We start from the raw sequence: 17,224 nt of genomic DNA, 5'->3' as shown, positions 1-17,224 counted from the left end.
AAAATAGACAAATGGGACTATATCAAACTAAAAAGCTTCTGCACAAAGAAGGAAACCATCAAGCAAATGAAAAGGCAACCTATATATTCAATAAGAGGTTACTATCCAAATATATAAATAACTCATGCAACTTAACAAAAAACACAATCCCATTTAAAAATGAACAAAGGATCTGAATAGACATTTTTACAAAGAAGACATACAGATGGCCAACAGGCACATGAAAAGATATTCAATATCACTAATTGTCAGGAAAATGAAAATCAAAACCACGGTGAGATAGCATTCAGAATGGCTAGTATAAAAAAGACAAGAAATAACAAGTGGTGGCAAGGAGGTGGAGAAAAGGGAACCTTTATACTCTATTGGTGGGAATGTATATTGGTGCACCACTATAGAAATAATATGGAGGTTCCTAAAAAAAAATTAAAAATAGAACTACCATATAATCCAATAATCCCACTTCTGGGTATTATCTAAAGAAAATTAAAATATTAATTCAAAAAGATATAAGCACCCCTATGTTCACTGCAGCATTATTTACAATAGCCAAGATATGAAGACAATCTAAGGGTCCAAAAACAGATGAATGGATAAAGAAAACATGGGGTGTGTGTGTGTGTGTGTGTGTGTGCGCATGTGCACAATGGAATACTATTCAGCCATAAAAAAGGGTTAAATCTTGCCATTTGTGACAACATGGATGAACCTTGACAGTATTATGCTAAGTGAAATAAGTCAGACAGTGAAAGACAAACACGGCATGATTTCGTTTATATGTAGACTCTAAAAAGCAAAACAAACAAACAAAACAAAACCGAGATACAGAGAACAGACCGTGGTTCCAAGGGGAGAGGGGTTGGCAGGTGTGAAATAGATCAAGGGAACAAGAAGTATAAACTTCCAGTTATAAAATAAATAAGTCATGAGGATGTAATGTAGAGCATAAGGAATATCATCAATAATATTATATTAAATTTGTATGGGGATGGATGGTAACTAGACTTATTGAGATGATCATTTCACAATGTGTACAAAAGTTGAATCATTATGTTGTACACCTGAAACTAATATAATATGGTAATGGTACATCAATTATACTTCAATAACATTTTTTTACATTAGGTAGATTTATATGTAATTAACCTGGAAGTAAGTCCACAATGTAATTAGCTTAAGAAAATATTATCAAAAGACACATGATATCACACCATTTTTGTCCTAAATAATGATAATCCTGCACAAAGGAAAAAAACTGGAGGGTTAGAGAATTATTTGTTGCTCTTTCATGGAGATGAGATCATCGGCTCTACTTTTTTACCTTATGTCCTTGTGCATTATCAGAATTCTTCTCTTACAAAGTAGGTGTAACTTTTCTACTTAGAACAAAATGAAAATATTTCTATTTTAAATTATTTGATTAATGAAGTTCCTACCATACCCACATAATACACCCACTACATGAAATGAGCCTCAGTAACACATCATTTTACTAGATGCAGAGTATGGCAGCCGTGAATTGTATATAAATTATGTCTAATTTATTTACGTAATTCTCTATTACTGGATATTTGCATTGTTTGCAAATGTTTGCTACTATAAGCAGAACTTAGATAAAATTCCTTGTGGCTACGGATTTGCACAGATTTTTAATTGTTTCCTTAGAGTAAATTCCTAGAAGTGGAAGTATAGGCACAAGATGTGGCCACAACCAAGGACTTTTGACCCATTTTGCAAAACTATCCCACAAACTGCCAATGCCAATTTACTTTCCAAACTGCAAAGTGGGGGTAGTTTTTTCCCTTTAGCAATTCTCAATAGTTAATAGTATTCAAGCCTGAATATTACCATCTTTTCTCCAATTTTTAACAATTTGGTCAGCAAAATGACATTTTTTTTAAATGTGTATTTCCTTCATTACTAAGGAAAGTGACAGGACTCATATTCACTCATTGGCTATTTGTTACTACTGTGTGGCTGCTGGTTGGTTATCTCTTGTCTGCTTTTCCACTAGGATCTCCTTCCTTCTGGTGTGTAAGAATTCTTTATATATTAGCCCTTTGTCATTAAGGCTAATATATGTCATGTGTGTTTTAGTACTGGTTAAGGTTTTATGTTCAGAAATTTTAATTGGTATTTATTTTCTCAACAATAAAATGTGCTCAGAATTCCAAATTACTGACTTGTAAATGGGCGTTTGAAATATAACCAGTTGTACATGTATGGCCTTGTATACTAGCTACCTTATTATTGGTTCTCGTATCTTTTCTGCACATGAGCTCCTTGAAGGCACAAGTCGTGACATTTCTTAAACCCTCCATGCCAACCAGCACACGGTGCACAACACAGAGGAACTCCAAAATATTTGAGATGAAAAAACACCGTGTTTGGGATGTGCTTTGAAGCAATCCAGTTTGGGATGTGAGATGAAAACGAGGCAGAAATGAAACAGAATCGGCCACATGTTAATTATTGTTGAAGCTGGGTGACAGATACATGGGGTTCATTATACTATTATTTCTTTTTTTGTATATTTGAAGATTTCTATAACCAAAAGGATTTTTTCTTTTTTCTTTCTTTCTTTTTCTTTTTCCCTTTCTTTCTTTCTTTCTTTCTTTCTTTCTTTCTTTCTTCCTTTTTCCCCCCATTATCGATTGATCACCAGCATCACAGTGGGGACTTCTGGAATAACAATGGTGATGAAAATGAATTACATACGCATCAAGGCCACTTTTATAGCATAAAAAAGTCAAAAGCACAGGCCTTGAAATTAGGTAGCCCTGGGTACAAATCCTTTCTAGTGCAGTGACCTTGAACCAGTTATTCAACCTCTTTGAAATTTAGTTTTCTTTTATAAATAAGGGTATTAGTAACTACCTCAAAGGGTTCCAGTGAAGATTAATGGGTGTAAAACCCAGTGCCTAGCACCAAGTAACACTCAGTAGAGTAGATCATTATTACTCAGTGATGCACAAGCCTGACAAACTCCAGCCAACATTTCCTGGTGGTGCTAATCCAATCCCCTTCCACTACGGGCCGGGCTTTCAGTTCATCAGTTTGGGCATCAGACAACTGCTTGGCAGAGGACTTGGCAGAACAGATGTCGGGAATTTCGTTCCTGACGCCCAGAAGAGAAAACAGATAAGGCCGCAGGAAAGGACAAAGCACTTAACTCCCAGCCTTACTCAGCAGGTCACCAGAGAGCCTTAACTCCACATTCCGATGATGCAATCAAGAACAAGAGTGACGAAGTCCTTCCAACAGCAGGTCATTCAAAACCTTGACCAAACACTATCATCACCTGGGGAGCTTAAAATGTTTGGGGTCCCACTCCTAGCATTTGGGGGGCAGACTCGGTATCAAGGTTTTTAAAAGGCACACGTGACCTAATGTGCACCACCCTGCTGTGTTAAGTTGGGGTGGGGGCTGGGGGCACACAAAGAGGACAGGGAAAACAAGGAAGAGAACAGAGACCTCTGTGTCCCACATGAACCCCATTAAAACCAACCAACTCATGTGGTCCCAAGCTGTGTCCCATGCCAAACAAATCCAGTCCCATTAGGGTCCCCTTGCTCCCTCCATAAACCTCAAGAGCGTGATACTGCGTTACAATTCACAGGGCCAAGATACGGTAATAACATCATGATGCGCGCATATCAATATTCTAAAGAATACTAAAGCAGCACAGCTGGTCGCTGGATTTGGGTCTTAAGAAAACAAAACAAGACAAAAGTCCAGCTAAGTGACAGTAGAGGCTGGGGGAGGGAGAAAGCATTTTGTCTCGCAGCCCTTGGGCAGCCTGTCGTTGTGACTGAAGCACACTCAAAGAGGCAGCCTCATTTTGTGAAGTTGTCGCAGCGTCTTTGATCAAGGGAAAGAGCACATCCATTTCAATCACTGTAACGAGGACGGGCTGGCGGGCCGGCTGTCTGGCTGCCCGGCTGCCCACCGGGGCGAGCCAGCCTCGAGCCTGGAGACACATGGCAGTGCTTAGCGTGTCAAACAAATGAAGGGGTTCTCGACTGTCTATCCAACCTCTGCTGAACTTCAGAGGCCCTCTCTTTTAGCAATTCTGCCCCGACTAATCTGGAAGTTCCTTTCCGGCAAACACCACCTGGCCTGCCCTGGCCTCGCCAAAAGAAAAGCTGGCCAGCAGCTGTGTGTCGCGAGGCAGAGGACACTTCAGAACCAGGAGGGCAGGGGTCAACCTTCTCATAAGCAACACACTGGCGATTACACAATCCTAGAGAAAGGGGGAAAGGACAGCCATCCACTCCGCCTCCTCCCTATGACCTCTACCCCCATCCGGGCCCCAAAGTGGTAGAGGGAGGTCTGATGATCTCCCCTGCACGTGAATTCCCAGCAGTGCAGTTTCAAATACGTACGCAAACGTCACCTGCGTTCTTTTCACCAGAAGACATAAAAAAATAAAACACTGATGAGGGGGGAGGCTCAACAAAAGGCTTCATGTTCCTTAAGTGACGTCACCCGTAACACCTCGGGGAGACGTGAGTAGAACCAGAGTAGATATGGGAGTAATGATGACGAATGTGCAAGATGCTTAAATAGCATTTGTGTGTTCCCAGTGTTGTGCACATGATAACATATTTAGCCCTCACCCCGGCCCTATGAGGGAAGCTATAGCGACTCTCGTTAAGAATGGTAGTCACCGTAGTAACATGTAATGATATGTACAGTGTAATTATTATGGTTATATAGGATAATAACAGAGATCATAATCCCCGTTGCTCACAGAAGGACACTGAAGCCCAGAGATGCTCAGTGACCCGCCTGACGTGGGGGGCTGGGCATCACACCCGGGGGTTGTGGCTCCAGGGCCCACGCTCGAACCACAGCATGAGACCGCCTCCCTGCACTCCCCACCTCAGTCTCTCCCTGGCAGCTGCCAGTTTAGAGGGCACCAGAACACGGAGGACCAGGAGGACATGGGCGCTAGCGGGGTCTGAGTGTGAATCCCGGCTCTGCCACTCCTTGTCCCTATAAATGGGGACACCAACACCCACCTCACAGGCCTGCGGTGAGGCTTACGTGAGAAAATGAACAAGGGCGCCTCTCACAGGGTCGGCAGCCAAGGTCGGTGTAATCTAGGGGCTCTCAATCCTGGCCAAATGTGTGAACTGGCTACGAACTTTAAGAAATACGATGCCTAGGGGCGCGTGGGGTGGCTCAGTCAGTTAAGTGTCGGTCTCTTGGCTTCCGCCCAGGTCATGATCTCACGATTCGTAAGTTCAAGCCCCACGTCTGCGCTGTAAGTTCAAGCCCCACGTCTGCGCTGACAGCTAGGAGCCTGCTTGCGATCCTCTCTCCCTCTCTCTATGTCCCTCCCCTGCTCACGTGCACACTTTCTAAATAAATAAACAAACTTAAAAAATATGATGCCCAAACCCTTCCCCAACACCCGTCCACGCTTCCCAACAAGCGTCAGTCTGAAATCAGCAAGCCCCAGGCCCAGCCCTGAAAAGAAACACGAAACCCATGAAACCAAAGGCCAGGCTACACCCTTTGCCCCCTTGATTCAGAATTACAGAGAAGCTTTGAAACCTCTAAAGCCTCTGCTTCCAGCCCTAAGGTAGTGGGACTCCCCCAAATGGGGCCCTATTCCACAAAGGGAGAAGCAGACACCACGATCACCCCAACCATGTGGCTGACTCACCCTCGTCCAGTGAACTTCCCTACTTTCACCCTGACAACACTTTCATCCAGCTGCCTCCCACCCCCCCAGACGACATCCCCCATCTAGCCTCAAAGCTTCGTAAAGGGGCATCCTGTTGTCCCCATGCTGCCTGTTTTAGAAATAGTTGTGCCAACGTCACTATTACACAAAGCAGTAGCCAGAAGACAATGCAGGATGAGAGGTGGGACTGCCTGAAAAGAAATGTTAAAATCTGGGTGCGTGTATGCGCACACACGCGTGCACACGCTCGCACTCACACCAAGAATCGTGGGACAATGGGTACTCAGAGGGAGCACTGCTTCGTTCAAGGACTGGGGGTAGGAAGAAGGGGAGTGCAGAAGGGGTAGAAATAAACAGTGATGGGATTACCAGGGGTTGCCCATGGAAACTGGCTGGGATAAGAAAAATAATCAGTCAGCATTTGACAGAAGAGAAAAATGGAGACAGCCAGCAGGGAGCATGGGGACCAAGCAATACCAGTTTCCTGGCTCAGACTTCCATGCCCCTTTTTCAGGACCCACTGCCAGCTGGCAAAGGGTGGCATGGAGAGCCCAGGAGGGGGAATGCAGGCACCAGAAGGTAGTACCAGAAGGTGTCAAAGAGCCCTCAGCTGTTTCCCAGAAAGCAAAGGCTCTGAGGGGCCCTCCCACTCTCAAGCGCCTCCCCTTGGCCTCAGTCCAGGAAATCGGGCTGAGAGACTTGGCCAAGGCTTCACCTGGGTAAAAGAGCCATCCTCGCTGCACTCCGGGACAAACACCGCCTCCTGGGGCTTCTTGGCTTGCTCTAGGGCCTGCGCTCGCTCCAGGCGACACTTGCTCTGGCCAGCGTCTATAAGAGGAGAAGAGGAGCACATTTCATATTTCACCCGGATCTGCACTGGAGCCATGGGACAAAATGGCTGCCCAGTACTAGGAATGCTGAGAGAAAACCTCTCTGCCTGTGGGTGAGCCCACAATACCACCAACTGGATTTTCTAACAACACAAAGGCAGTGGCTAATAAGTGCTGCTAGGCCTCATCGTCCCCTTAATGTTGACCTTAGAAAAGCCAGGGAGGCGTATTTATACCAGATTCTGCTTATTTTTTTCTCCCAAGTACCTTCAGCCACACCCACCCCCAACCAGGGGAAAATTTTTTTCACTGGGCGTATTAAAAAACTTGCAAGCCCAAGGGGTCTCAAAGATGTTTTATGCTTTAAGAATTGCAAGCACTTTCTTTGGAACACCAAAAGCTCTAGGGCAGTCTGCTCAGTCTTATGCCATTTCCGACAACAGCTCGAAGCAGCCCAGAGCTGATTAAATCACAAACTCCAATCTCCACAGGGCCTAGGAAAGTGATATAAATTAGGGGACTGAACTGGGTGTGCAAAGAACGGCACTCAGCTTGGAGACACCCCAGGGAGTGCTGGGGACTGCGGCAAAGTGGAGAACGGGCTCCCCTTTAGAGGAGGAAGCTGCTACTCAGGTCTAGCCATGTGTTTCCCTGTGGGAGGGAACACAGACCTAACATTACCAGGGCTTCCAATTATTTATGAGAAGTACCAAAATCCAGATTTTTATGTTGAATCTCTCAATTTTGAAATGTTGTCTCAAATGTTTTTAATATTTTTAAACACGCGAGCAGCCCAAACAAAACCCATCTGTTGGCCAGCCATTTGGAATCCCTATTCGGGAGCCAACAATAACGTCTTGCCATTTTAAGCATCTCCATTTACAAAAACGAAAAATACAAATAAAGGGCACCAGCCAGATAGCAGCACGTCTCTCTAAGCCCTAGCCTGGTGGCAGTGTTGGAAGGACAGAAAAGTACTCATTCCTTCAGGTAGGCCAGTTCTCCTTCCCATGTTCCCTGGTGGGAGGGCGGAGGGTTAGTGGCAAACAAAATGAACAGACGCATTCTGAGTTTCCCACGAAACTTCAAGCACAGCACGAAGGGAGCCATGCGGCCCGGGAGCCTCGTTGCGGCTGGGCGAATGTGCCCACACTCACCTTTGCATCTACCGCGATGTACCACACCCAGGGTCGGGTCTCTGCACTTGGCTCGCTGGTACTCACACATGGACTCGTAGGACCTGCCATCGGAGGCACAGATGGGTTTGGGCTGGGTCCTGGAGCAGTGGAGGTTGCACTGCGGGTCACGGTCACTTATGAGGAACTAGGTTGGAGAAAAGTGAAAGAGTACAGAGGTTACGTTTGCAAGAAAAGCAGGGGTGAGCCCGTGTCTTACAATACTGCCTCGCCTTGGGGCGCAGGTCCAGAATAAACCCAAAGTCATTAACCCCTAGAAGTGGAAGGGAACTCAGCCGCCACGAAGTCTAACCAAGGAAAGCATCTTGTGCTAAGTCATTCACAGGCAGGATCTCATTAATCCTCACAACAGCCCTATGAAATAGGAACTATTTATTTTGCAGATAAAGAAAATCAAGCCAGAAAGAGGGAACTTGTCCAACGTTACACAGCTAGAAGTGACGGATTTGAACCTAGATCGGTCAGAAGTCAAATCAAAGCTTTTGCCACCGGGATAGTCAGCCTCTCCATCCTTGCATGTAGTCACATGACCCCTGTTTGGGTACTTCCCCAAATCAGCAACTCACTAGCAATCTCTGCATCCCAGCTTTGGGGAGTTTCATTTATTAGAGAGTAGTACTGAGACCCAACTCCATCACCCTTCAACTTCTGACCATTGTTCTCTGGCAGAGGCAAGTGATTTTCTCTGAGAAAAGGATTTCCTGATTTAAAAAGATAATAATCGGATTGGGAAATACTGAGTTAAACAGGTTTCCTTGCTGCAGGACTGCTCAACATCTTTGATATATTCTTATACATTGTGATAGCAGCAAATTGTGTGCTACTCTTCCTGTTGAGCTAATTCCCTCCCTTGAATCTGGGCCAGCCTCAGTAATTTGACCAATAAAATGCTGTGGAAATGATGTATGGGGCCTTTTGAGCAAGGTCATAGGAAGCTTTACAGTTTCCTCCCAGGCCTCTCATAACACTCAGTCAGTACATAAGAAGCCAAAGAGCCCTGAGACTGCCATGCTATGAGGAAGCCCAAGCTAGCATGTGACAAAACCAGTTGCAGAGAGAAATGCCCAACCAACCCAGGCACAGAGATATGTGAGTGAAGAAGCCATTACATGAGTCCGCCCCCACTATCATCTGATTGCATAAAAATAATAAAAATAAATAAAAATAATCGCATGAGACACCCCCAGTGAGAACCACCCAGCTGATCCCAGTCAACCCATGGAACTGTAAGGGATGATAATAAACTGATGTATTAGGCCATTAAATTTTGTGGTAGCTTGTTACACAGCAATAGATAACCAGGTCAAGGGGCATGCAGAATGATGCATCTCCCACTTACCTGACCGTGAACCCTTTTTTTAGTGAATCCCTGTTAGCAAGTATAGGATACAGCTGGAAAACAGTAATTGGATCACAGAATCTGTGAGCTTCTGTTGAATAACCCATGATTAGGCTGCAGGGGCTGCATCCACTCTTATCTACCCCTAAAGAGCAGAGCTCTAAGCCCACTCAAGGCTCTTCATCAGTACAAGTTGACAGAATGCATATTCCACAATAATGCACGGCAATGTCGTGAGCACACATCTGGCCACTGGTGATACTGGAGTGACTGAATAATCACACCAAACTCATAGGATCTAGGGAGGGTGTGAATACAACCCCTGTTTCCGATGTATCTTCAGGCCCTTTGTGCAAAGCAAATAAATGAGAGTTTGACCCTTTTCCAGAACAGCAGAGGGAGTCCGCAGGCAGTACCTCTCCCTTCAAGGGAGCACCAGGAAAACATACCCCACCCCGGCCAAATTCCAGGAGAGTCCAAGCCTGTCCCCTAGGGCACACACTGTCCCCCAAATGCGAGACCGGTTCCTCCTGCGACCCTGACCTCCTGCCTGAATGCTGGCTGGTCAGCACAGGGAGAGAACAGCTGAGGGCTGAAACCATGCAGCCCTCCTCAGGATGGACAGTGTAACTTGCCTTCCCTGCAGACCCTCTGGGCTCCCACACACACGGGTTCAACCCGAATCCTGCCCAAGCCCAAAAGGAAATGTCCTGATAGCATCTCATAGTAGAGTCTAGTGCTCTGGGAGGGAAACCAGTAATATAGAGAACCATATCCAGAGGAAGCCCACTGCCTCCCAGGCTGCCACACAGAGGAGAGAGCTTGATCTGACAGGATAGTGGAAAGGGGTAGTCCACACCTCAACCCTGCATGAGATCCTTGGCCTCACTGCCCTCAGGTTCACCCTGTTTGAAGTCCTTGAGTGGTGTCCTATTGCCCCTCAGGACCTTCACACAGTCTCACAGGCCTGACGGAATCTGACCTTGGGGCCTCCTCCCCGGCCTCAGCTCTTACCGCTTCGTCCTCACCTCGCCCACCGCTGGTCAGGCACACTGGCCTGCTTTCCATTTCCCAAATGAGCTTCATTTGCTCCTACTTCCAGGCCTTTGGACACACTGTGCCTTCTCCCTTCCCTCCCACCCCTACTTCAGATTTCAGCTCACATCATCTCTTTTAGGAGGCTTTCCCTGACTCTCACAGATGAGCACAGGTCTCCTAGAATAACTTCTCACACGTCACTTTTCCTTCCCGGCACTGAATACAGTTTGTGACGATGAACTGTGTGAGTTGATTAACAATGGAATCCCCAACTCCGAATCCCGCAAAGACAAGGAGAATGTCTATTTGGCCTGTGAATACATCCCCAGCATCGAGCACAAGGCCGGAGCACTCAGGCATCTGAGGGGTGAATGTGTCCCCATAGCAACATCTCCCACATGCTATTACCTCAGAAGCAACTGGTGTAATGTGACAGGTCTGGCCTTGAAGGCTCCTGCCATAACCCCAGGGGATCACTGGGCCACTCCCGCACCCCCATGCTCTGAGCTTTCCCCTCTGTGCCAACCCCACATTCTATGGTGGCTGAGGTGGTCCACAACTTCCTGCCCCAGCTCCACCTCAGAACTTAAGCTGGCTCTGAGATTGAACGGTGGGTCTTTTCTCTCCTACCCCACCCAGGCCCGTCTGCCACTACGACTGTCTCTGCCTAAAGTGACCGCCCGCCATGGAAAACTTGGACCCCAAAGGTCCAGCTGAACGAGGCGGGTTTGGGAAGCCCTGGCCACAGGCTCCTGGATGGACACAGGACACAGGGGGCTGCAACCCACAAAGCCGGTCTCAAAACATCTCTCTTCCCCCCTCTGGATGGAAGGCTCTCCCAGACCCATGCCTAACCTGTCCGCAGCCTAGAAATGCAGCCAGACCTGGCTCTGTAATTCTGCCTGGTGAGCAGCCGGCACCTGGGCCGAGGGTGGGATCGGTGTCCTCACATCCAGGCTTCTCCAGGCCAACCAGTGACCCCGAGACCGTCTGAGAGCATGGGCCATGGCTCTGCTGTTATCACCACCGCCTCATCTGTGGACCCACGTGCTACTTACCTGCAGTGTGGCCTGCCTTTAAAACCTACTTGGTTAGGTTAATTTGCCACGGGAATCAGCAGGATCCAAGGAAAAACATGCCCTTTCTTTCTCAGGATCGGACAAGGACAGAACTATCTGTATCTCCTAAAGCCTGGGAAAACCCAGGAACTCATCCTTGGTCACAAAGGGATTTGGTAGCCAGACCTTAACTCTGAAGATCGGTAACAACAGGAACTAATAATTAGGTATCACTTCCACTGTGTTCGCTAATTTAGTCTTTACAATAAGCCCGTGATAGGCAGAGTAAGCTACAAACCTAATGTTACAGATGAGGAGACCAAAGCCCAGGTAACTCTTCTAAGCACAGGGTGTGAGTGTTGGAAGTGACACCCACAGCCTGGCTCGAAGCCGTGCTTCCAACTACACCAAAACCGCCCTTCTTTATTACAGGGCAAGTCTGCAAACAGAAGGTCCGCCCCTCCTGCACAACTGGATTCCCAAAGTCAAAAGCCACTTACCAAAAGCCTACTGTGTGCCAGCCACCAACCGCTAAAGACCCAGACAAGACAGGACTGCCTGGGAGAAGAACCTCACAGGGCTCATGTTCACCTTAAAAAGCAGGCATCGAAAGAGACAAAGTTCCTTTTCAAACCCAAGGAGATTGCCCTGTTCTCTCTTCCTCAGCTCACGGGAGAGGAGAGCTGTGGGCGTCACCGTGGCATTGAACTGCAAGCCATAAATTTGGTTTGGAAATGGCTTGCTCTGGGCCAACAGAGACGCTACGACAGCTGTGCCAGAGACAAGCTTAATGACTAGGGGAACATTCTGTCTGAAAACAGGTTAAAGAGCTTCAGAGGAAGCCCCACCCACCCCCAACACACGGAGATCCTTCCCACCTCCACAAGGGCTCCCCAAAGGTTCCATCTAGAAATTACTGGCCCCTGAGGCCAAGTAAAAAAGTTCCGAGACAGCACGGGGCCATTGCTAAAAGACTGTCTTGCCCCGTCTGTGGTGTCTCATTTTCATCTGTTTTAGGAACTGTGTGTATTTGTGGTTGTTTGAAAAAAAAAAAAAAAAAAAAAAAAAAAAGGCAATGAGTTCTATAAAATGGACTTTTAATAGGATGACTATGCCCTAATATGATCACCCAAACCTCCACGGCCTGAGGGGATTACTTTAGGTCCACAGACACTGTTTATTGAGCCATCCATTCATCTACTTCTGTCCTCAATAAGCCAGCACTATGAGCTCAGCACTGCATGAGGCATGGCAAACAGAACATAACCAACATAGTCCCACCCCCCAGTGAGCTTACACTCTAGGGTGGAGACAACAAGCAAGCAGACAGTGGCCATACAGCAAGGGAACAGGATACTGCAGGGCCTCGAGAGGATTTAGTCCTAGGGACTCTGCAAGGCTAAAAGCCACACAGTCCAACAGAACTGTCTGCAATGACAAACGAGTTCTATATCTGTGCTGTCCAACACAGTAGCCACAAACCACATGTGGCTATTAAGCCCTGAAATGTAGCTAATGCAACCGAGGAACTGAATTTTTAGTTGCATTTAATTTTAGTTAAATTTGCATAGCCGCATGTGGCTAGGGGCTACCATATTCGCGAGCACAGTTACAGAGGTGGGGGCGTGGGGGGAGGGGACAGAGACACTCATCCTTGCTGGAGTTTCTCCTAGTTGAGCCAAGCTAAGACTCACCGGACCATGGAAAAAAAGAAGCAGATCATTTCTGCATTTTGAGACTGGACGTGAAATCAGTTCATTACTTATTGGTCAACAGCAGGACTGCCTAGGAGTTCATCAATCTACCTGAGGTCACAAAGTTGGCTTTTTCCTCTCTTCTGCAGGAGTTAGGGGTTCAGGCTACAAGTGCCCAGCACCGGCGTATGGCCTGGGTCAGTTCTCTCAACACAGAGACCAAACTCAGAGTCTGAGTCACCCTGTTGTACCTGAACCTCCGAGCCACAGACATCTGCTGTAGGCTCAAAAGCCGCCATGGTTGAAGGAAGTTTTTGGTATTGGGTTGGGGGCCGGGGGAGGGCAAGCTGTCTCCCCAGCTAGACAAAGCCTGGACTATTTCCTTCTGGCGGGGGGGGGGGCCGAAATAGTATTTTCATAAAAATCCTCACATACATTCCCTTCCTTCTTCCTAACCAAAAGACAACAAAAACAAAACAATTATGCTAAATATGATTGCATAATACGGAAACCAAACAAAAGGGGCCAGGACAATTGTGAGTTTGCAATCATCTGCTACTCCCACCCTCTCTCTCCTTGGGGAGTGAATGATTCCAAAGCAAACACACAGCAGTTTATGTTTTGCTCACATTTGTAAAGTAGGACAAGCACTTGAAATACATATAAACAACCCATCCTTCCTAGTGGAAAAGTAAGCTACCGGCTGGGGACTGTCGTCTCCAGAGAAGAGACGGAGGTGGATGAAGCCGGTGTCAGACTAACAATCCCTTCTGTCCGAAATGCACACAGGCTCCAGCAGAGTAGAATGCAAGCCCTTTTGCACTGGGAGACCACTCCAATGCCACAAGCTGTGTTAGGTTTGACTGACTTCCAAGTTTCCATGACAATACAGGGAACAACAGAGGCAGCCTAAGGTTCCATCTAGGAGGAGATGTTCGAGTCTGTAGAATATGGAACTGTTTTTGCAGTCTTCACTTCCACCTGTACCACGCTGATTTAACCAGCATCTGAAATTCTTAATCGGCATTTTTCTGGTAACACGCGTATCTCTCTACTTCTCCCAGCTATAGAAGAGGGGGCAGGAGCCCTTCTAAACAGCCGGGGCAGCGCCCCAGCCACTGTGCCTAGAAATGGGAAGGCCACAATTTGGAGTAGCAAGTGGCTTTCCCCTTTATGAGATCAGAGCCAAAACTCACAGGCCAAACTCAACTGATGTGAGGTTTTCTTCAGTAAACTTCTGCATAACACGGCTCCAGCTACTCACTTTTAATATTTTTCCTTCGCTTATCTGTTGCTGCGAAGCAAACCGTCCCCGAACTTAGTGACTTTAAATAACTGATCATTTCTCTCGAGTCCATGGCTTGGCTGGGCTCACCTGGGAGATTCTTCTGCTCCGCGAGGTGTCACCTGAGGTGACACATTTGGCTACCTTCAGTTGGGAGCTTGTCCGGGGCTGGAACATCCACTGTGGCTTTACTCACTGGTGCCTCCGTTGGAGTGTCTGAAAAAACTATGGTGCTGGCTGGGCCTCTCTCTCCAGCAGGCTTTTCTCGCTTATCCATAATGACTTCATTCAGTCCTTTACCTTCTGCCTAGATGTCTGACCCTGCCACCAACGTTTTCTCCCCATTCAAGTTCAAATTCCGTACTGCGCTGAGCTCGTCATCCCAAAGAGCAAATGTTTTCATGTTTTAAACACCACCAGTAGCTCCTTGGAGCTCTTGCTGCATTGTGCTCAGATTTCCATCAAAACCCTCAGCACACCGCACCATCATTCGTGTGTTTATATGTCTGTGAAGGACTGTGTCCTGTGTCTCTTTACATACACGGGGCCTAACACTGCCTGATCTAAGGCAGTGTTCAGTAACAAACCTTACCTAAAACATATCCCGGATAAGAAGCTCCCCCCCCCTTTTTTTTTATCACTTACTGTGAAAAGAGATCTTTGTCCAACCACCGCCAAAAGCTTAAAATTCTCAAACGCATAGAGTAATGTAAGCTGTTTGTTCTTGTCTTTCCTTTGAAGGAACATCTATTAGATAAGGAAAGCCGTACATTAAACACAGGATTTTTTCCCTTGAATTAAAGGAAAAGGAGTCACAAAGACATTGAAGGGGATGTACCGGAGTGGCTGAGACAGGACCCATATACCCACGGCAGATATCATCATTAAGCAGCCAAGCAACTCATTCCCGGTGAGGCTGCCCCTGCAGGAATCCTCCTCACACGGCCCTCCCCCAGCCTTCCTACGACCCTGCAGATAAGTTATCCCTTCCCTAAGTTAGGCAGTAATCTGAGGGGCCCAGGGTTGCTGAGCCCGAAGTGAGTATGTGTCAAGGTAGAAAACTCTGATAATGGTATCAATGAGTCCTTTATAAGTCAGATTTTTGGCACCCTGAATTCACTTTTCCACAGAATGAAGATTGTAAGTAATGGTGACTTTCCCGGCCCAAACTGCAAACGCTTACTTGGAAGGACTGGGTAGGGGAATGATCCCTACCTGTGCGCCTGCTCTGTCGGTATTGGTATCACAGTACAGGTCCCTCCCGTCCGCGCCCCCAGCTGCATAGGAATGGTTAGCCCCCACTGCGCTGTTCCTGCCTCAGGACTTGCTGGCCCTTCCCCTGGACTGGGCCCCAACCTCATACCTCCCATCCATCCTTCCAATTTCAGCGCAGATGCTGCTTCTTTGGGGCACTGACTTCCCAAGTCAATCAGGACCCCTGTGACGAGTCTCCTTAACAGCCTCTGCTTTCCACTGTGCTCTGTGTCACAACTGCAATTAAGTCACCAGCAGCTTAATTGTATGTTCCTTGCCCAGGAAGCAAGATTTGGGTGCCACGCCGCCGGATCCCCAGTTCCCAGCAGGGGCCTTGCCCCAGGCGGGCACTCGGTAAGTACTTATGACGGAATAAATGAGGAGGAGGCCGAGGCCCCGCTGGGTCAGGCTAGTTAAGTGGCGGGCACTCTTTCTGTCTGCCTCTAAAAGGCCAGACTCCTTCTGCTACACCACACTGCCTCCTTTGGCACAGGGTAGAGCACTGAGCCCAAGGCTGGCTGGGGGCGGAGGGGGCTCTGTTGATAGCTCTGGTAGCAGTAGGCAGGGTCTCCGGCCTTGGCTCCTCGGTGGCAGGAGAGGAGAAGGGTCTACAGGCAAAGCGAGCTTTCCCAAGGGAGGGATGTTTTCCCGTCACGTTTGTGACTCAAAGTCCGGCTCGAGTTTTTAGAACCCAGGCACCACAGAGCATTTCCGGGAGGTAGCTCTGCCATTGAAAAAGGCAAAAAAAGCCACTCCTAGAGCCAGTGCCTGGAACAAAGAGTAGAGAACCACATTCCAGATGCCGAGCCGTAGCTCAGCCTCTTACTCTCCGGCCAGGGACTGTCCACCTCTTGTCACTTGCTTCACCATCTGCAAAGCCGGGCTTTGGTCTTTTCCCCCGGGGGCCTGCGTCTTTGGGAACAAAGAGCAATTTCACATTAAAATGTCACTCACCCACCCACTATCTAATCCATCATCTGCATGGAAAGTCCACATCCCTATTTCTGCCAGCATGCTCTCACCCTTCCTTGACCCCACGACCACTGCATTTACACAGGTGCAACGGAGGGTCTCGATCTGGCGGCTGCGGGGTGGGGCGCGAGAAGATGGAGGAGGGGAGATAAGGGAGGTCAAAGGGAAGGGGAGGTCTGCAGCCACGGTGGTGTCTGCTCTTCTTCTACACGCTTCCACCGCGGGGCCTGACAACAGCATGCCCCCCGATTAAAGGGCTTTTCACGCTGCTGAGGGAAAGCAGACATCCCCCTCCAGCTGTTCGGCAGCTGGAACCACTTCTGTTGTTTTAGCCAGGAGAGGCCTGACCTTTGTCACCCCACTCCCACCCCCTCCCCAAGGGAGGAATTTAGTGGTCACCCCACCCCATCCACCCAGCTTCCCTCCTCCCCTGTGCCCCCCACCGCTACGGGGACGACCGGTCAGGACCCAGGGGAGAAGGCTGTCCCAGGCCAGGTGCCACAGTGGGGGACAGGAAGGGAGGGAGGGTCAGTAGGTTGGACAAAGCATCTGGGACCCTGGGTCCAAAGAGGCACTGACAAGGTAGGCACTAACAAGAGGTAGGACTGACTCAGATGCTTGCAGTTCACACAGACCCATCCACACCCCGCTACGTGCCCCCTGCTCATCTATGAGAAAGGCAGGGCAGACAAAGTGTGGGTTAGGGTCCACATTATCAAATTCCAAAATAGGAAGCGTGATTCTAAGTGAAAGGAACCAGACTCAAAAAGCCACATACTGCATGACTCCCTGTATATGACATTCGGAAAGAGGCAAAGCTATTCGGATATCAGTGATCGCCAGGGATTGGAAGGAGGCAGAGA

At 47.9% G+C, this 17,224-nt stretch overlaps 1 protein-coding gene across 1 annotated transcript in view; it reads right to left on the bottom strand.

Annotated features, from left to right (window-relative positions):
- The window catches only part of SMOC1 (SPARC related modular calcium binding 1), a 90,144-nt gene extending 76,995 nt beyond the window's left edge, over positions 1 to 13,149 (bottom strand). Inside the window, exons 1-3 of the mRNA XM_040478429.1 lie at positions 13,102 to 13,149; positions 7,683 to 7,848; positions 6,411 to 6,523 (exon numbers count right to left, since the gene is read on the bottom strand). Of these exons, the coding sequence (XP_040334363.1) occupies positions 6,411 to 6,523; positions 7,683 to 7,848; positions 13,102 to 13,149 (327 nt within the window). The remainder of the gene's footprint in view (positions 1 to 6,410; positions 6,524 to 7,682; positions 7,849 to 13,101) is intronic.
- Between the last annotated feature and the right edge of the window lie 4,075 nt (positions 13,150 to 17,224).

The sequence above is a fragment of the Herpailurus yagouaroundi genome, unplaced genomic scaffold (genome assembly GCF_014898765.1).
Source record: "Herpailurus yagouaroundi ecotype Mexico unplaced genomic scaffold, PumYag 141, whole genome shotgun sequence".
NCBI classification, from domain to species: Eukaryota; Metazoa; Chordata; class Mammalia; order Carnivora; family Felidae; genus Herpailurus; species Herpailurus yagouaroundi.
This window is presented reverse-complemented; position numbering and strand designations above follow the sequence as displayed.